This window comes from Melanaphis sacchari, unplaced genomic scaffold (assembly GCF_002803265.2).
Source record: "Melanaphis sacchari strain LSU unplaced genomic scaffold, SCAv2.0 Contig106_pilon_pilon, whole genome shotgun sequence".
Taxonomy (NCBI): Eukaryota; Metazoa; Arthropoda; class Insecta; order Hemiptera; family Aphididae; genus Melanaphis; species Melanaphis sacchari.
In genome coordinates this window covers 169,528-189,933 of record NW_020270400.1, presented here as the reverse complement: position 1 = coordinate 189,933, position 20,406 = coordinate 169,528, and the positions used below count along the sequence as shown (strand labels likewise).

Genomic DNA, 20,406 nt, shown 5'->3' with positions numbered 1-20,406 from the left:
ATTAAAATAAAAGTGTATTAATTGAGTCAATTTATGTCCCACAATAAATTCCAATACAATAAAAAAATATGTTTATTGATGAACAATAATGTCGGGACATCAATTACACACAATCATTATAAAGGCTTGCCAGTGTAAGGTGCTGGATATAATGGATATCCAAGACCTACATGTGTATGATGATGTGTATGTACATGCCTTTGAGGAGGTGGTGAACGACAGTCTTTTGGATCACCAGTTGATCCAGATTTACCAGAAGATTGGGTAGATGAAGGAGGACCAGTAGACGTAGTTCGTTCAGTGGCAGATGGTACAATGCCAGTTGACGTTAAAGATGGAGATTGCCTTGTTCCTGGTGATGGAGCTGGTGTTAGACCTGGTTGTGCATTCGGTTTTGGTGTTGGAGACTTAATGGCACGTTCTTGTAATTCGTGTATTTTATGCGAAGAATAATATTGACTAGCATGATGTTGTAAGAGATCAAGAGCCGCTTTAGGCCCAGATGGTGGTTGGGAAGGAGTTGACGACTGTGTAGAAACAGCTGGTCGTGAGAGATCTTCAGGTGCATGATACCGTTGCATTTGAGCATGTAGCTGAGGATGTAAATAAGGGGGTGGTGGCGTATTGCTATAAGGTCCGGGAACCAACATAGGATTCATTGCACTCCTATACATGGGATCAAATGCCAAAGCAGTAGTAAAATGAGGTGACTGCATAAAGCCTGTATGTATATAGGCATATGAAGATGTAGGTGGTGGTGGTCCTTGTGTTTCCATTGTAGGTTTAACACCTTCTGACATATGAGAAGTACTTTTACATATTTTATCATCCTTTTTGTCTTCGTGTTTTTCTTTATGCTTGTGTATTGAGTTAGTGCCCAAAGAATGCTTAGTTGGTGTATTTTGTGTATTTGATTTTGTATGTGAATGATCACCAGAACCATGCTCCTTCCGTCTCTGATCTGGATATACATAATAACGCCTTACATCATCTTGCTGTTGTTGCTGCTGCTGTTGTTGTTGCTGCTGCTGCTGCTGCTGCTGTTGTTGTTGTTGTTGTTGTTGTTGCTGCTGTTGTTGTTGTTGTTGTTGCCGTGAAAACATGTAAGCTGAATTCATTTGTGACTTCATTTCAATGCTTTCTTTCATAATTTGATGATTTTCATTTTGATGAGGTTTTTCTTTTGGTACTATTTGATCAGTTTTAATTTTGCTAGGCTGAGGAACACTCAAAGCACCAGGCATTGAAGGTTGATGATTTTTATCATCAGGTTTCATTTCTTTATCTTGTACCATAGACATTGGATATCCTGCTCCAATATTATATGGATAATTTTGAACATAAGAATCATAGTTAAAATATTGTTGTAAAAGCTTTTGTTGTTGATATTCAGCTGCTTGATTTGATTGTATGTCTTTCTTATTATCCTTATCTCCAGTTGAAGTCGACATTTTTAAATCTTGAGAATGTTGGTTTATTTTTTCGCCTTCTTTTAATTGTTTAGATGTTTCATTTGGTTGAACAGAAGAAATTAAATAAGGTGGTTGACCATAATAAGATGGGTACATATTATATGGTTGAATGGAATGAGGAGAATGTGCTGTATTTGGTTCTGACTTCTTATCAGTGGTAGACAATTTTTGTTTATTCATATCATTCATCTCAACTTCAAGAATTGGTGCAGTATCATCTGAGATATCAGAATATGCTGGACTTTGAACATCTTCACGGCTACAGTTTGAGCTATCGAACTGTGGCTGATCAATAGAAAATGGTCTAGGACTACTAGCTGGTGATTTACGGTTTTTCTTTTTATGAGATGATGTTGCAGCTTTATTTTTGATATCTTTATTGCCTTTCATATTATCTTCAGCGGGCATTAAAGCAGAAGCTGGTTTTACTTTGAATTGTGGTACTTTTTGAACTTGTGGCTGATTTAGTGCTAAGGGTTGAATTTGTGGAGGTGTAGGTAACTGTTGTGATGCTGGACTTTGCACATGTAAAATTGGTGGTTGAGGTTGTGGTGACTGAGAAGTAGGAGCAATTGCTTGCAAAGGAGTTGCTGGCTGTAACAGTGGTGGTGGAGTAGGAGCTGGCTGAACCACAGGAACTGATAAAACTGTTTTGGGTGCAGTCAATGTTGGGGTAACAACGTTAGTCTCTTCATTCCCAGAAAGTCCAAATCGTAGAACACTTGGTTTTGTAACTAAAAGAGGAGGAGATTGTATTGGAGCTGGAGGATCCACTTCAGTTACCGGAGGAGTCGTAGAAAGTTGTGGTTGTTCTATTGGTTGACTATTAACAATAGGTTGATCTTCTTTAAGGTTATCTTGAATACCAGAATTATTTACAGAAACAGGACTAGTATCATCTTCATTTTCAGAAGTACTTGCACCACCTGATTCTTTTGTATCAGCGTCTTCATCATCCAAAGCAGCACCATGTGCATGAGATTGATGATATCTTAAACCATTTGCATTTTTATACTTTTTAGAACAATTTGGTTCAGGGCAATCTAACATAGTAGGAGACATAGGTGGTGGACTTGCTGGCTCTGCTTTTATTTTTTTTCCAGAAGCTTCATCTTCAGAACCAGGAGGTTTCTTTCTCTTATTAGAGCTGCTAGAATCTGAACGTGGTGGAGCAAATGAAGACGGGGTGGGTGACGAAGTGCCTCTTCTACTTGAATTATTACTGCTATTACATTTATTTGTACCATTACTTCGAAGTTTACTATGAACTGAAGATCTGGTTTCAGTAAAATTTACCAAATCATTACTGGGGCTTGCAGTTAAACTAGCACGACCCCTTTTTCCACGTCCTTTCTGAGGTAAACGACATTCTGGTTCTCCAGCTGATGCTTCAGAAAACCTAAAATAAATTATAATAATTTTTAATTGTTATCAATTTAATAAAAATAAAAAGTATGGTAAAAATAAGATAATGATAAATTTTTTTATTACCTAGGTGGAGCCCAATCATGTCTAGTACAGTCTAATAATGTACCTATATAAGTTTTTCCTCTCCATGTTACATTAACAACAAGAACACCTATAATTATTAATCAATAAAACATAAATATAAACATATTTTATTTTGTTTTAAAAAAACAAGTATCTCAAATAATTTAATTGATTAAATTGTTGTTAAGAAAACAATTGACTTAAATTTATTTTATTTTTCTATTTACCTTCTATTTCATTCCATACAATCCCCTCTAAATTAACATGTGTTCCAGGTTCACACGGCCCAAAACAATCTGGTTCTGTAACAGTTCCAACACTGATGCTAGTACCAACACAGGCATCAGCTGTTTCCTAAAAATGTATAAGGATGAATATTATAAAATATTTAGTCAATACTATGATTTATTTTAAATATATTAATTTGACTTTGAATATCAAACAATATTTTTTAATGATTTTATTAATCAGGATAAAATTAGTTAAGCTTACAACTAAAATATTTTTATTTTTTCATAGATTAATAACTAAGAGTTTTAAATTAATATTTTTCCTACGTGAATACTGAACACAATTAAATATATAATATATAATATATATTATATTTATATACCTTTTGCTCTGTTATGGAAGCAGAAGTTGAACTATTAGCAGTCTTTACTTTATTGGTTGGGGGAGGTGAGGTAGATTGTAGAGGTTTTGATAAGGTAGACAATGCCGCAGAAGACTTTGTAGTAGTTGGGGTATTTTCCATTGGAACTACTGGGGGTGATACAATTTGTTCTGGACCATTTGCTACACTTGAAGAAGATGAAGTTCCTGCTTCTCCAACAGTTGGTCCAGGACCAGGCACATTAGGTGACTGTGTATTGCTTGATAAAGCTGGGAAAGTGCTGGTTCTAGGAGCTGATTGACTAACAGGACCTCGACCATTAAGTTCAGAAGACAAACTAGAATTTACTTTATGACACTTATCGCCACTTGTAGATGAGCTATGTTGTTTGTCTTTTGTTTTATCTCTTCGATGACTGCTAGATCCACGTTTTACAGAACTTACAGTTGAAGTAGTACTAGTGGAAGGAGTAGTACAATTAGTACTAGATGTACTGGAATGTTTACCTTAAAAAAATATATAATTCAAAATTATATTTTTCATTTTTAAACTAAGTAAAAAAGTAGATTTACCAGTTTGTTTAGATTCAGCAGCGGAAGATCCGGATGAATCATTTGAAGAGGCACTGCCACTTGACTGAGATTGAGTGGAAGCTAAAGATCCATTTTGTTCGCCAGGCTTGACGATTTCATGTTTAGCTTCAAAGCTCTTAGTCCCCGTTTTTGTTCGTTTGATTTTCATTTTTAATCCTTTATCGACAGTAGCTGAATGCTCAACAGTAGCTTTATTGCTGCCAGCTGTAGTGGCTGTGGGTGCAGTGGCAGCTGCTCCTGACATGGCTCCACTACCAGCCGTTAAACCGACTGTTGTAGCCGCACTATTGGTAACACCAAGGGCTTCACTAGTTGTAGTTGTAGATGTTGAACCTGTTTTTTCAATATCTGCGTCTAAGTCGATAATTAAATCGCCTATACCAATATCCCATTCATTGTCATCGTACTCAAAATTTGCATTACTACTGGTATTGTTATTGTTGCCATTGCCACTTCCAACACTATCTGTGGACGCCGCCACCGCCCCACCCAGCTCCTCTCTCATTGGGGCCGCCATCCGTGCCCAGGACCGCGAGCCCCGACCACTAACACCATTTTATCCTTTCCTAAAATCAAAACAATCAAATTTAGTAACCCAAGTATATTTAATAAAAATTAATCTTTGCATAATATCTCAATTACACAATTTAAATACCTATAAGAGATCTCCCCCAATATATAAAACAATATATTTTAACACAATTAGGAAATGGATGATGGTTATTAAAAAATTATCTACGTTCTAAATAATAAAAGAAAGTATTAACAAATTTAAATTTACAGAAATGTATTAAATTTAAAAACTTTAGGTTTTTTTTAGTAATGGTAAGGTATACCTAACCCAAATACAAATGTGTAGTTCATAAACAATTATGCAAGATTTAAATTTAGAAAAGTAGTTTAATGATGAGGATAAAAATTAAGATCTAGTTAAATCTAGGAATATTTAGTCATTTAAATATAAATTCATAACTGTTATTCAGGTATCTATATCAAATTTAAAAAAATAAACACTTATATTATGTAAGAACAAAAACCAATAGTACATTTTATCAAGCATAATAAGTAAAAAAAAAAAACTTAACAAAAAAATTAATTTTAGATATTTAGAACAATAAGTACACCGAAATTATTAAGAATAATAAAAATGTATAATCATGAGCTTCTTATAAGTTTCATTATTAAGATTTATAATATATAATATATAAGTTCTTACTATAATTGAATACACTAAATAATATATCGATATTCACATAGGAAAATGGCCAAAATATTTTAATAAAATATAAAAATTGCATTAACCATTTAACAAAAAATAAATAAATATATTTGGATATGAACATTTGATTATCTAACAACCTATAATAAAACATTAAACAAAATATATTTTGGTTATACTTAAAGGTATACAGTATACCAGGTGAAAAAAAATAATCTAAAATTGAATTAAGAAAGTTAAGTTACTTAATTTAATTAGATACTTTTTATACTTGGAAATACTTTATTTTTATATGCAATACACTTTTTATATTTATGATATGTTATTATTATTATTTCCATTATAAGTTTACACCCAGGTTTAAAATATAGATACTGTGTGTTCACAAACTAAGGAAACACTCAATTTGTTAACAAGATTTGAACTTAGTTTTTTTTTATTTTTTGATTTGTACCTAGGATAGGTAATGGTTTTTAATTTTTTAAAAATCTTCTTTGAAATACCTTGTATCGTATTAATACAATAGATATTAATTATTTTATTAACATATAATAATTACAACTTTTTCATTATTGAATTATAATAATAATTCTAATTTAAACTTTTATTCTTGTTTTTTATTCAGATAAAAACTAAGTCAAAATAACTTTTAAAAAAAATAAGTATTTTCCAATAGGTGTATTAACCAAAATAAATAATTTAATTAAAAAAATATATATGTTTTACTAGGCATATTATACTATGATAAAAATTTTAAATGTTGTTATAAGTAATAAGATTAAAAAAGTCTATCTGGATAGATTCTCTGCTTATTGTCTTCAGGTCACAAAATCATTGCTTTGTTAACCTATTTGCTTATTATATATATTTAGAACTGGCCATTTGCTCCCTCCCCCCGAGGAATGTTCAAGTTGGGGACCACAAACTTTTAACATCACATCAAAAACCAATTCTGATAATTTTTTTTTTATTTAAATTATATTTATGTTGAAAATAATATGATTTAAAACACAAAAAAAAGTATTATTATTTAATGATTTAATATCTGTTTTAAGGGCCTCACTTTTTGTAGACCTTAAGCCATCAAGTTTTATGCAAAGCTACTGTATTTAAATGATGATATATAAATAATTATACAGGTAGGTTTATGTATTTTTCCTGGTAAATAATGAAGTTTAAATTATTAGTGAGAAAACAAGTACCTATTCATTAATTTTAAACCTTGAAAATATTTAATATTTTTGTAAAAAAAACAAACAATTATTATAACCACTACTAAATATTTAACCTGATCATGATTCAGGCATTTGGGAATTTTATTTTATTTAAAGTACCTACCTAAATATTCTTTAAATGCACCTGGTACTAAATACTAATTATAGATTAAACTAAATTGTATTTGAATCAATTTTAAAAAAACTGAATATACACCAATTTTTAGTTATAAAAACAAAAAATGAATATCATCAATTGCTATGAAGGTATGCAAATCTTGTTCTTTAACTTCAGCTCTTTTTTTAATCACTTTTAACCTATCTACCTACCTACAAATAAAATTGTTAATAATTATTATCCATTCTGTACTCTGGACAAAATGCACATTCCACAATTGTGACAGGTAGAAAATGTTATTATGTTCAAATGGAACCAGACCAAAGCTAAACTCTAGGGATACTTCACCCATAATTTTGATTGCTATGATATTAAATTTTGGACATTTCGTCTGGACAAAATTGGATGGACGGCTAGTCGACCAACTGACGCGGGCAGACGAACCCGCCGCCCCCCCTCAAGATTGTTCGACCCCGTGGCCGACGGCGGCGGCTGCGAGCACGCCGAAAGTTTCGGACGATACGCCACGGCCGTCCTCGGATCGGTCACGGATTACCAAAAGGACATTTCGACCGTGTGCACGCGCTGCGGCCGTCGGCCACACGCGACGACAGTGTACTCACTAAAAGTTATGTAATCCCGACGTAGAGGATTGCGCTTCCGGTGTGGTACATCAAGATCGTGTCGGCGCCCGAGTAGGATTTTCGAGGAGTCGCCCTCGTTGAATTCTGATACCGAGAGAGCTGTCGTCGATGCACAAACAAAATGGCTGATTCGCTCAGTTGGACGACGGCCGTAAAATCGCTAAGCGGCCGGAGGACATTTTACGCGCACTGTCGCGATGTATCGGGCCACACGGTGGTGGTCGTTGTCGTTGTCAGTGCGGTGCGGTGGTTACGCGACACTCGCGGTTCGGACCGGAACAACGGACGGACGGCGAAACAAACGCAATCGGTTAATAGAACGTCGCCAACATACGCCCGGCCTGACGGGAAAAAATAAACGATAGCTGCTACTAAACGGTAAACAACACCCTTCGGTGATATGTTTTTTTTTTTTTTTTATTTCACATTTTCCAGTCCGTACACCTTGGACGTGCTTTGGACACGTTCTTTGTTTGTATTAACGCCCGGTTCGGAGTTACACCGGTAGAGGGCGCACTGTGCCAAACGAGTTCGTTCCCCGCGGGTCGCCGCGTGTTCCGACTTTTCAAAAGTGGCGGGCGGTGCGCGGGGTTTCGTGGCCTATGAAGCGGTGTCGGCGGGCGACGGCGGCGTTCGGGTCCTTGAATTGGCCGGCGGGTGGGAAGGGGGCACTCGTCATTCCGTGTCGTCGTCGTCGCCCGTCGGCCACATTGGTCACGGTCCGCAACCACCCGCCGGCCATCGACGTCGACGGCGGTGTCGTGTATACCTACACGGTATAATACACATAACACATAACAACAACAACAACAGTAGTAGTAATAATAATAATAATATTTCGATATGTAATCAACAATTATTTTTCTCACGAGTATAACGTATTGACGACGTGTTACGTACAATATGTCATAACTCATAATATTTACTATAGATAATCGTTTCAAATCGTATGTCATAAGGCTGAGATACTTTTGATTGATTGTATGAATTTATCTGCTTAAATTGTTTTCGGACGGCAAAAATAAAAATCACTCATTTATTAAAGTCTTACCCGGAGCGGTTTTTTTATCGTTTGAATTGACGACACCACCAACGTGCAGACTCGTCTCGAGCGAATCCCCTAAATTCTGACTTCAAAATCCGTCCAATTTATGAAACTACAACATATTTTAGATTCCGAGCGGAGCAATGTATGTGTCTTACGAATGCTCTTTTTACAAAACCCAATTGAATTCCAACCTGCTTATCAGTCATCGAGCTTCCTACATTTAATACCTGTTCGCGCTGTTCTCGGAAATTCACATAGAAGTCTAAAACAGAACAAGTGCCGCCACCTGAATATTTGAATAATTTAAATGTATGATTCCTTTAATTATTTCTTTCCTGTTTGTTTTCACGTCTCTTATTACATATAAGTTATATAAAATATTTCATGTTAAAATGTAAATAAATTTCTTATTAATTATTATAGATGATGCATTATTACTTATATAGATTTTAACTTTTCAAAATATAATGATATATTTTTAAAAATTAAAAAAAAGTTTGTTTTCAAGTTTTTTATCTAGACATTTGTTCGATAATTTCTTTTTTTCTGATTAAATTGTAGTAATCGTTCAATGTGCATAGTATATGTATTTTTTTATTATTTTTTCGTAGAATAATTTATTTTTAAATCTAACTTTAATAGGTAGGTAGATAACAAAATAAACTGTATTTTTATAATTTGTTATTTATTACTTATTAGACATTAGAGTCCTAAAAGATATAATTAATATAGCAATAAATAGAATATAGAACAACTATAATCATTTTTGTATATATTGACAAGTACGTATTTGTGGATGACGATCACCCTTCCCTCAATCTCACCAAAGACAGTATTTCAATCTATCTTACAAGGTAATATATATTTTATAATTTACTAATTCAATAAATTTGTTTAATAATCACAATTTAAGAAAGTATCAGTTAAATTGTAATCATAATTTAAACTGAATGAAAAAAAAGACATACAATCTAATTTTGTAGAAAATGATGGTTGTTTAATAAATGTATTATTAGGCACAAAATATAAAAATAATTTTTTTTTAATACAAGCGAGCACACCGGCACGTATGATAAAAATGTATTATAAAAGAATTGGAGTATTTTGATTATTTAAAAAAAGAATTTTATTTCCCCCTCCTTAATGAAGTCCCAGATACATGCCTGGTACACGATAATGGAACTAATAAGAGGCATATGACATTTTACATTATATTCTTTATTGTTCTTAAAGACAATCACAGTATCATAACATTAATAAGTACTAAGTAGTTGTTGATATTAAATTATATTACCGTATAATTCACTTAAGAGTGTTATTGTATTAGCGTGTAACTTGTTAATACGCAGTACGTTTAAGGCTTTGGACTTGGTCACATGATGGGACTAGAAATCTTAAAATATTTCCCTTCCATAATTTTATTCAATTATAAATATTTTTAAATTTCCTGCGCCTTTTGTTACGACAATTTTAGAATCTCTTTGACGTTTATTTTTGCCGCTTTTTTCATTAATGATAACAACTTAAAGATAAATTTTCAATGTATTAATATTATTACATTAAATACATTACGTAAAAAAATAATTGTTCAGTCAATAAGTGTATGATATTAATTTTGACTGATTTAGTAATTTTATATTTTATTATTTATTGTATTTTTTTCTTTTTTAAATACTACTTAATATATCTTGTTGTATTTTTAAGAATAAAAAAATGTACTGTGATAAAGTTATTGAATTATTAAAGGAATTGGAACGTTCTCGTGAAGATACTATACCACCATACAATGTACTTATTATTAATATTTACTAATTCTAATTACTATTAAAATATATTTTATTTTATTTAAATAAACATACTACATTTAATAAATAGATAGATAAATTAATATGACAATATTTATTTAAATAATTTTATTATTGATTTGTAGAATGATGTAATCAATCAAGTGCTTTCTGAGATGAAAACATTAGATGCAGAAATTATAGAATTTTTTGTAAGTTAATACTTAATACTTTTTTATCATATTTTGATTAACTCAGGCAATTTAAATAATTCAGGCGCAAGCAAAAAGATAATTTACCATTGGATGCTATTCGTTTAAGACGTGCAGCTATAGAAAGAAATAAAAGATGTTTGATGACATACATGTAAAGTTAAATTTGTTACAAATTATTAAAATTTTGAATCATTAAGTTCAAAATAAATTTATGTTTTAGATGGACTAGATTGCAACGGTTAAAAGAAATGAGATGGGAGATAGGTGCTATTTTGCCATCAGATGTAAGACAAAATCTTTCACAGTCAGAGGTATGTTTGAATTGAGTTATATATTATACTAAACTTTTTAAGCTTTTTTTTTTCAGATAGAGTGGTTCAATAATTATTGTAAAAGTTTAGTCTCATATATGAAGACCATAGGGTCAGATACTGGACTCAACTTAACTCAAGACACTAAACCTCCAAAGTCGCTTTACACTGAAGTAAATATACAAATTAATTGCGGAAGGTGTTTGATCATACATCATTTTAAAGATCTAAAGAAAATATAATATATTTATAATAGAACATTTTATTATTAAATAACACTTATTAAATCAAAATCACAATGTATCTATTAATAAATTTTTACTTAAATTGTTACATAATAATTTTTATCAATTTTAATTTGTAGAGAAAAATTGATTATTTTATGTATAATTTAAATGTATTTATATTTTAGGTAAGAAGTTTAGTAGATGCTGGTAAATTAGAATTAGAAAGTGGAGAAGTTTTAATTTTACGAAAGAATAGTCAATATATGTTATCAAGATCACAAGCTGAGCCACTAATTCGTCAAGGCATTTTGGAACAAGTCAGACAATAACTTAATACACACAAAAAAAAAAATAATAAATAAATAGAATTATTTACTTGTACATAGATTGTAATAATAGTAAATAGTAAATATTAATTAAATTCATGTTGTTAATATTAAAAATATATTTTTATTAAAATTAATTTTATATTTTTTATACAACTATAATATAATGTTTGCTACGTCTAGTGCATATATCATCTTATTTACTTATTGTATTATTGGAAGGGGGCACTCGTCATTCCGTGTCGTCGTCGTCGCCCGTCGGCCACATTGGTCACGGTCCGCAACCACCCGCCGGCCGACGACGTCGACGGCGGTGTCGTGTATACCTACACGGTATAATACACATAACACATAACAACAACAACAACAACAGTAGTAGTAATAATAATAATAATAATAATATTTCGATATGTAATCAACAATTATTTTTCTCACGAGTATAACGTATTGACGACGTGTTACGTACAATATGTCATAACTCATAATATTTACTATAGATAATCGTTTCAAATCGTATGTCATAAGGCTGAGATACTTTTGATTGATTGTATGAATTTATCTGCTTAAATTGTTTTCGGACGGCAAAAATAAAAATCACTCATTTATTAAAGTTTTACCCGGAGCGGTTTTTTTATCGTTTGAATTGACGACACCACCAACGTGCAGACTCGTCTCGAGCGAATCCCCTAAATTCTGACTTCAAAATCCGTCCAATTTATGAAACTACAACATATTTTAGATTCCGAGCGGAGCAATGTATGTGTCTTACGAATGCTCTTTTTACAAAACCCAATTGAATTCCAACCTGCTTATCAGTCATCGAGCTTCCTACATTTAATACCTGTTCGCGCTGTTCTCGGAAATTCACATAGAAGTCTAAAACAGAACAAGTGCCGCCACCTGAATATTTGAATAATTTAAATGTATGATTCCTTTAATTATTTCTTTCCTGTTTGTTTTCACGTCTCTTATTACATATAAGTTATATAAAATATTTCATGTTAAAATGTAAATAAATTTCTTATTAATTATTATAGATGATGCATTATTACTTATATAGATTTTAACTTTTCAAAATATAATGATATATTTTTAAAAATTAAAAAAAAGTTTGTTTTCAAGTTTTTTATCTAGACATTTGTTCGATAATTTCTTTTTTTCTGATTAAATTGTAGTAATCGTTCAATGTGCATAGTATATGTATTTTTTTATTATTTTTTCGTAGAATAATTTATTTTTAAATCTAACTTTAATAGGTAGGTAGATAACAAAATAAACTGTATTTTTATAATTTGTTATTTATTACTTATTAGACATTAGAGTCCTAAAAGATATAATTAATATAGCAATAAATAGAATATAGAACAACTATAATCATTTTTGTATATATTGACAAGTACGTATTTGTGGATGACGATCACCCTTCCCTCAATCTCACCAAAGACAGTATTTCAATCTATCTTACAAGGTAATATATATTTTATAATTTACTAATTCAATAAATTTGTTTAATAATCACAATTTAAGAAAGTATCAGTTAAATTGTAATCATAATTTAAACTGAATGAAAAAAAAGACATACAATCTAATTTTGTAGAAAATGATGGTTGTTTAATAAATGTATTATTAGGCACAAAATATAAAAATAATTTTTTTTTAATACAAGCGAGCACACCGGCACGTATGATAAAAATGTATTATAAAAGAATTGGAGTATTTTGATTATTTAAAAAAAGAATTTTATTTCCCCCTCCTTAATGAAGTCCCAGATACATGCCTGGTACACGATAATGGAACTAATAAGAGGCATATGACATTTTACATTATATTCTTTATTGTTCTTAAAGACAATCACAGTATCATAACATTAATAAGTACTAAGTAGTTGTTGATATTAAATTATATTACCGTATAATTCACTTAAGAGTGTTATTGTATTAGCGTGTAACTTGTTAATACGCAGTACGTTTAAGGCTTTGGACTTGGTCACATGATGGGACTAGAAATCTTAAAATATTTCCCTTCCATAATTTTATTCAATTATAAATATTTTTAAATTTCCTGCGCCTTTTGTTACGACAATTTTAGAATCTCTTTGACGTTTATTTTTGCCGCTTTTTTCATTAATGATAACAACTTAAAGATAAATTTTCAATGTATTAATATTATTACATTAAATACATTACGTAAAAAAATAATTGTTCAGTCAATAAGTGTATGATATTAATTTTGACTGATTTAGTAATTTTATATTTTATTATTTATTGTATTTTTTTCTTTTTTAAATACTACTTAATATATCTTGTTGTATTTTTAAGAATAAAAAAAATGTACTGTGATAAAGTTATTGAATTATTGAAGGAATTGGAACGTTCTCGTGAAGATACTATACCACCATACAATGTACTTATTATTAATATTTACTAATTCTAATTACTATTAAAATATATTTTATTTTATTTAAATAAACATACTACATTTAATAAATAGATAGATAAATTAATATGACAATATTTATTTAAATAATTTTATTATTGATTTGTAGAATGATGTAATCAATCAAGTGCTTTCTGAGATGAAAACATTAGATGCAGAAATTATAGAATTTTTTGTAAGTTAATACTTAATACTTTTTTATCATATTTTGATTAACTCAGGCAATTTAAATAATTCAGGCGCAAGCAAAAAGATAATTTACCATTGGATGCTATTCGTTTAAGACGTGCAGCTATAGAAAGAAATAAAAGATGTTTGATGACATACATGTAAAGTTAAATTTGTTACAAATTATTAAAATTTTGAATCATTAAGTTCAAAATAAATTTATGTTTTAGATGGACTAGATTGCAACGGTTAAAAGAAATGAGATGGGAGATAGGTGCTATTTTGCCATCAGATGTAAGACAAAATCTTTCACAGTCAGAGGTATGTTTGAATTGAGTTATATATTATACTAAACTTTTTAAGCTTTTTTTTTTCAGATAGAGTGGTTCAATAATTATTGTAAAAGTTTAGTCTCATATATGAAGACCATAGGGTCAGATACTGGACTCAACTTAACTCAAGACACTAAACCTCCAAAGTCGCTTTACACTGAAGTAAATATACAAATTAATTGCGGAAGGTGTTTGATCATACATCATTTTAAAGATCTAAAGAAAATATAATATATTTATAATAGAACATTTTATTATTAAATAACACTTATTAAATCAAAATCACAATGTATCTATTAATAAATTTTTACTTAAATTGTTACATAATCATTTTTATCAATTTTAATTTGTAGAGAAAAATTGATTATTTTATGTATAATTTAAATGTATTTATATTTTAGGTAAGAAGTTTAGTAGATGCTGGTAAATTAGAATTAGAAAGTGGAGAAGTTTTAATTTTACGAAAGAATAGTCAATATATGTTATCAAGATCACAAGCTGAGCCACTAATTCGTCAAGGCATTTTGGAACAAGTCAGACAATAACTTAATACACACAAAAAAAAAAAAAATAATAAATAAATAGAATTATTTACTTGTACATAGATTGTAATAATAGTAAATAGTAAATATTAATTAAATTCATGTTGTTAATATTTAAAATATATTTTTATTAAAATTAATTTTATATTTTTTATACAACTATAATATAATGTTTGCTACGTCTAGTGCATATATCATCTTATTTACTTATTGTATTATTATGTATGTATAGATTTTAAATGTCTTTTATAGTAAAAATAAAATCATAAGAGACATTATAATTTTTTATTTAAAGAATTTATTACACTCTGTAAATATATAATACAAATAATACAATAAGAAGAAAGTTATAATTGTTATATAAGATAATATTTTGATTAGAAAAAAAAGTATACAGCAACATAATTTTAAGTTACAAAACTCAATATTTGTAAACAATATACTAAAAAAGTTATAACTATTTTTTAATAACTTATATCTGATGATAATAAATTAATCATGCAATTAATAACTGGCTAGGATTTTACTATCTAAAAAAAATAATATGATTTTATTACATTTTATTATTAATTATTAAGTCTTATAGGTTGTATGCTCTTCTAAACAATTACAATGTAACATTCTAAATTGTTATTAGAAAAAATAACGAAATCACATAGGTATAAAAATAAAATCTACTAATTAATAACATTTCTAATTTTTGATCCTATAATCTTTATATTACTATAATACTTAAAAAAATTTATTTATTTTATTACAATAATGTATATGAGTATTTTAAGATTTAGTATAAATTAAAATATTAATTTATTTAATATGACATGATATTTAATTGATGTCAACCATAATCACTAATCTGGTTTTAAACCAGAATTATAGAATATATTTATGTTGTAAACATATCAGATTAATAATTGCAATTTTATATCTTAGTTACGATTGGTTAATATAATATGATTTATGTATTGGTGTAAAATGTGTAATTAGTGAAAATCAAAAAAATTAATAAAAATCCTAATTTATACTATTAGTTTAGATTTGGTGCTTAGATGTAGATAGTAACGTAAATGTTGTAAATACTTTTGAATTAAGTACCCAGTAACAAATAATAGTAGTATGTTCTTTTGTTTAGCTTTATTTGATAGATGTTATTAGTTATAACTAAGGTTAAGTTTTATTAGTAAATAAATATTTTTACTAAAACATGATAAATTATTTTTGTGTGATTTGCAATAAAATAAGATGATTTTACATTAAATTTTATTCATAATGCAAAAAATTAAAAGAACTTGTCAATTTACATTGTCAAAGTTTAGTTGTATACTTTTAAGTTTTACTTCAATAATAGTAGGTATCTACTCATAAAAATAGTAAGTATATAAAGATATAGCATTTATTGATACACATTTTGTAAATTATTATTATTATATAAAATAGTATTATGTTAGATTCTGAATACGCATCATCAATTTCTAAGGAAAAAGAAATTTTTCAGAGACTTAATATAAAATCTGTTTTTTAATATATCGTTTAATTTTAATTTTTCAGGTAAATCAATATCAAAGCTAAAATAATACCAAGATTTCGTTAAGCGAGAGCTTAAAAATTATTGATTTATTAATTTCAAAAATTAATCTGAGAGTCCAACAGCTGATTCATCAAAGAATAAAATTAAAGTAGCTTTGAAAAAAAATTCAGGACTGGAGACAATTAAATACATAAGAAACATTCTTTGTGGTATTATGAATGAAGACACAAATGGAGTTCAATTTTTTAACTAGTGAAAATGTGAAATAACAGCCACGAAGCTAGTATGCATTAATAAAATTATGTAGATCGTCGTAGTTTTAACTTTGAAAATTTAATACATTTTATGATTTGCCATAGTCTTATTTTGAATTGGTTAAAAATTAAAAACAACGAATTATTTCTTCAAAATTTATACAGAATAGCATTTTTTATTTTTTGCTACATATTTTGGTTATTTTCATTACATAAAGTAATACGTATAAGTACATATTTTTTTTTAGCTATCAATTACATAATACATATAAATCCCAGCCCTAGCTATAAATTATGAGTAGATATGACTAAATTTGAAATCATCTAAACTTTTTAAGCTTTTACACTACAGATTACAGAACAGAATAATTCTGTTAATCCTACTAATTACTATCTTTATTTTTTATTGATATCACAAATTCACAAACGAATGATATAAACTTCATTTTCAACTTCATTTCGTGATAACATGCCGATATACATTTAACATTAGCGCCACGAAGGAAGCACAGAATTATTGAAATGGTTTTGTAGTTTAATGATAAGCTGATACCGTATTTTTGTAAAAATTTCATTTTGTAAGCCACCATTCACCCAATATCATTAAATCTGTTTTTAATTTTTCTATTGTCGTAGTTCGAATATAATAAGAATCTGACCACTGATTATATGTTGTAACTTGTAACTAGTTAAAATATCTACTACCTGTGCCAGAATATTTGATATTTTTTATCTATTCTATTTCGTGATTATTAAAAATGTAAAATGGTTTTAGAATCTTGTTCTGTTAAAAGATTATTATTATTAATTATATTCATCGGAGGGTAAATATATTGTAACATATTTATTAATTAATAATAAAAACGAATTTAATTTGACAGCTATTTGATTTTTTCTAAACTGTACGTTCAATGTTTTATTTAATTAATTTAATTTTAATTTTAATCAAACAAGCCTTGTTCATAATCTCTATTGTGATAATAAATTATTTAAGTTGTTTAATCTAAAATTTACTATTTTTAGGATTACACTACTAATATTTATAAGAATTACATCTTCAACTGCATTGTCTGGACTCAATGCCACTATTGCAACAGAGGCATCTGAAAGCATAAAAGATCATAAAAACTCGTCAAATAAATGTTGGTTGCGAGAAGAAAATACAATTCTGAAAGAATGTCATTTGTGTTCTAATAGACCTGAATGCATTAATGCGAGTTATATTGAAACAATTGAATGCAAAATTTCTGGACTAGCATATAGAAAGTATGTGTTTACTAATATTTAAAAACTTAAAATCATAGCTTAATGTTAACTGTAATAATCTTAGTCCAGCTCAATTAAATTAAAAAAAAAAAAATAAATGTAAATATTGTGAGTCTGTCTCCATTCAGTGTGTTATTCTTAAGTTTATAAGGAAATCATTTATCAAATGTTCTACTAATTATTATTAATTTTTAATATTTCTCCTTCCAGTTGATATTAATAAAATACATCATGATTACATAAATTATTATAAACAGTTGTTTTTTCTATCATAAGTACATTAGTTATAATCAGTGTATTATATTTATTATTAAATTGTATGTATAATTATTTTTTTTAATTTATAGTTGCAGCAAACCAACTATACAAACATCAGAAAAAGAATTTTGGTTATTTCAAGTCTCACAATTTGTGATTGCTGTAATCAGCTTATCTGTTATACAATACAAAAAAAAGCAGTTCCATAAAAAGTTAATGAAAAGAATACAAAAACAATTAGATTCTGTTGTATAGTTGTGTATACAATACATTATACAGCACATTCTGTACAAATTAAAAATTAAATCAATTTTTACACTGAGTAAAATGTCTTCCTTATTTGTTAATATTATTGATTTTGATAAAACCAATGGACATGTTATATGTTCATTACAAACATCAATTGTTTTATTTGTTTGTCAATATGTTAAAGCTCCAGTTATTCTTGTTGTGCCTAAAAACATTGAGAATGAACACATTAAGTTTAAATTCTCCATCAATGATTTATGTTATTCAATTATATTAGAAAATGATTTACCTAGACCAGCAGCAGATTGTTTATTGCCAGTATTTCAAAGTGACAATGGATATTATTGTACTGCTGGGTTTTGTTCATCAATACGAATGGTATGTATTTATCTAGTAATAGATGCTACAACTAGCAAATTTATTTTAAAATTTAATGTCACATTTTTTTTAGCTTATTAAAAGTATTCAAAAAAATTGGATTTGGCTGCTTGGTTTTAGGCAAAGTTGTTTATCTGCTTGTGCTGAAGTATCATCGTGGACAAAATATTGTGAAGTCCAATTGCAGGCATCAATAAACACGTTTTTTGATTATCAGATGCTTGATGAAAACTCCACATATTTGATTCCTATACAACTGGCTCGATTTGAATGTCATTTATCTCAGCCATTGCAAATACACAATATTAATAAACGTTTAAATGAAAAATCACTCCATCCTACTCAAAGATTTGCAGATGAAGACAATCCAACACTTTCAGATGTACTGATACTTCCAAATATATATATTGCTTATGAATTGCTAGGGGAAAATACAATGGATACATTTTTACCTTTAACTTTAAAATGGTACAAATCTGTTTTGGAACGCTTGAATATTGGTAGTTATCTGGAATGTATAATTTTTGATAGAGTTAAATTGCCAAAAAATCTAATTTTGCCTGAAGTCCCACTTCATTCTTTATATAAATGTGATGTACGCCGATATAATCCACGAGCAAAAACATATGTTAAACAAAATGTACAAGATATTATTCAAGCATTTGATACCATTAATATCAATATAAATTTGAGCTCTAATAATTTGTGTCCTATCGACTGGGAAGAATTACCTTATGAAGTTCGTCCATCTGGTGGAGATATACCTGATAAAAGATTGATCAGAAAAACACAACAATTGGAAAATCTTATTCATTCTACATTAAATGTATGGAAATGTAAACTTTTGAATGAGGAAATATTAACTGCTTATTTGTTATAGGTTGTTAAAAATGGTGATGTAGTAGTAGATTTCTGTTGTGGGAGTGGACATTTAGGAATTGCAATTGCTTATCTTGTACCAAACATTACAGTAATATTGGTTGACAATAAAGAAGAGTCATTACGAAGAGCTAGAGAGCGTATTGAAAAGTTAGATTTAAAAAACATTATGATTGTGCATTCTAATTTGGACTATTTTAAAGCAAATTTCCAGGTAAAACTTTTTTAATATAATTTTTTTTTTCAATTTAAGTTTAATTATACAAATTTTATATTTATTAGGTAGGTTTATGTTTACATGGATGTGGTGTTGCTACAGATTTGGTGTTAGAAAAGTGTCTACAACAAAATGCAGCATTTGTTGTATGTCCTTGTTGTTATGGAGGTGTCCAAGTGAGTTTTTATAACTTTAAAAATGTACATATTTATAAATTATTTGATGATTTTTGTAGGATAATCATATTTTGGAATATCCAAGAAGTCAAGCATTGAGACAAGCTAATTTCTCATTTGAAGATTACTTAGTATTGTGTCATTGTGCAGATCAAACTCATTTTGATCCAAATTGTACAAAAACACAACAAGGTTATACTTGCATGGCGGCAGTAGATAAAGATCGTGCAACCAGAGCAATAGAAGTTGGTTATGATGTGACACTTTCAAAATTGGAACCACCTACTTGTACGCCAAAAAATAATATGCTAATTGGTATCCCATCGTAAAAAAAAAAATAATACAACGTTGTAATGACATTTTTCAACATATCAAAATGACATTATACAATTTGATAACTGATCTAATACATAACATGTTAAAATATTATACCTAACATCTTTTCATT

General features: G+C 28.8%; 5 protein-coding genes across 8 annotated transcripts; 4 read left to right on the top strand and 1 right to left on the bottom strand.

Annotated features, from left to right (window-relative positions):
* Position 1: 1 nt before the first annotated feature.
* On the bottom strand, positions 2-7,432 carry LOC112603390 (zinc finger protein 608-like). Its single transcript, XM_025351924.1, has 6 exons — positions 7,344-7,432; positions 4,149-4,735; positions 3,577-4,082; positions 3,191-3,317; positions 2,964-3,051; positions 2-2,871 (listed from the first exon to the last, which is right to left on the bottom strand). The coding sequence occupies exons 2-6, from the start codon at positions 4,684-4,686 to the stop codon at positions 117-119; spliced, it is 4,014 nt and encodes a 1,337-aa protein (XP_025207709.1). The 5' UTR covers positions 4,687-4,735; positions 7,344-7,432; the 3' UTR covers positions 2-116.
* A 222-nt stretch (positions 7,433-7,654) lies between these two features.
* On the top strand, positions 7,655-11,304 carry LOC112603391 (DNA replication complex GINS protein PSF1-like). Of its 3 annotated transcripts, none has more exons than XM_025351927.1 (6): positions 7,655-7,742; positions 10,343-10,407; positions 10,473-10,562; positions 10,632-10,722; positions 10,779-10,895; positions 11,135-11,304. In XM_025351927.1, the coding sequence occupies exons 2-6, from the start codon at positions 10,373-10,375 to the stop codon at positions 11,276-11,278; spliced, it is 477 nt and encodes a 158-aa protein (XP_025207712.1). In that variant the 5' UTR covers positions 7,655-7,742; positions 10,343-10,372; the 3' UTR covers positions 11,279-11,304. The 3 variants fall into 3 exon arrangements, with proteins under 3 accessions (XP_025207712.1, XP_025207711.1, XP_025207710.1); XM_025351926.1 differs by lacking the exon at positions 7,655-7,742 and adding an exon at positions 10,083-10,200 and having other exon boundaries at positions 10,632-10,695; XM_025351925.1 differs by lacking the exon at positions 7,655-7,742 and adding an exon at positions 10,083-10,200.
* Positions 11,305-13,557: 2,253 nt separating this feature from the next.
* Positions 13,558-14,822, top strand: LOC112603372 (DNA replication complex GINS protein PSF1-like). Of its 2 annotated transcripts, none has more exons than XM_025351902.1 (6): positions 13,558-13,678; positions 13,821-13,885; positions 13,951-14,040; positions 14,110-14,173; positions 14,257-14,373; positions 14,613-14,822. In XM_025351902.1, exons 1-6 carry the CDS (start codon positions 13,604-13,606, stop codon positions 14,754-14,756), a joined length of 555 nt encoding a protein of 184 aa, XP_025207687.1. In that variant the 5' UTR covers positions 13,558-13,603; the 3' UTR covers positions 14,757-14,822. The 2 variants fall into 2 exon arrangements, with proteins under 2 accessions (XP_025207687.1, XP_025207686.1); XM_025351901.1 differs by having other exon boundaries at positions 14,110-14,200.
* A 2,249-nt stretch (positions 14,823-17,071) lies between these two features.
* On the top strand, positions 17,072-18,314 carry LOC112603341 (protein JTB). The gene is made up of 3 exons (XM_025351861.1): positions 17,072-17,359; positions 17,559-17,801; positions 18,149-18,314. Exons 1-3 carry the CDS (start codon positions 17,301-17,303, stop codon positions 18,312-18,314), a joined length of 468 nt encoding a protein of 155 aa, XP_025207646.1. The 5' UTR covers positions 17,072-17,300.
* LOC112603340 (glutathione S-transferase C-terminal domain-containing protein) lies at positions 18,300-20,387 on the top strand. The gene is made up of 5 exons (XM_025351860.1): positions 18,300-18,686; positions 18,760-19,512; positions 19,567-19,779; positions 19,848-19,958; positions 20,018-20,387. The coding sequence occupies exons 1-5, from the start codon at positions 18,387-18,389 to the stop codon at positions 20,285-20,287; spliced, it is 1,647 nt and encodes a 548-aa protein (XP_025207645.1). The 5' UTR covers positions 18,300-18,386; the 3' UTR covers positions 20,288-20,387.
* The last annotated feature ends 19 nt before the right edge of the window (positions 20,388-20,406 follow it).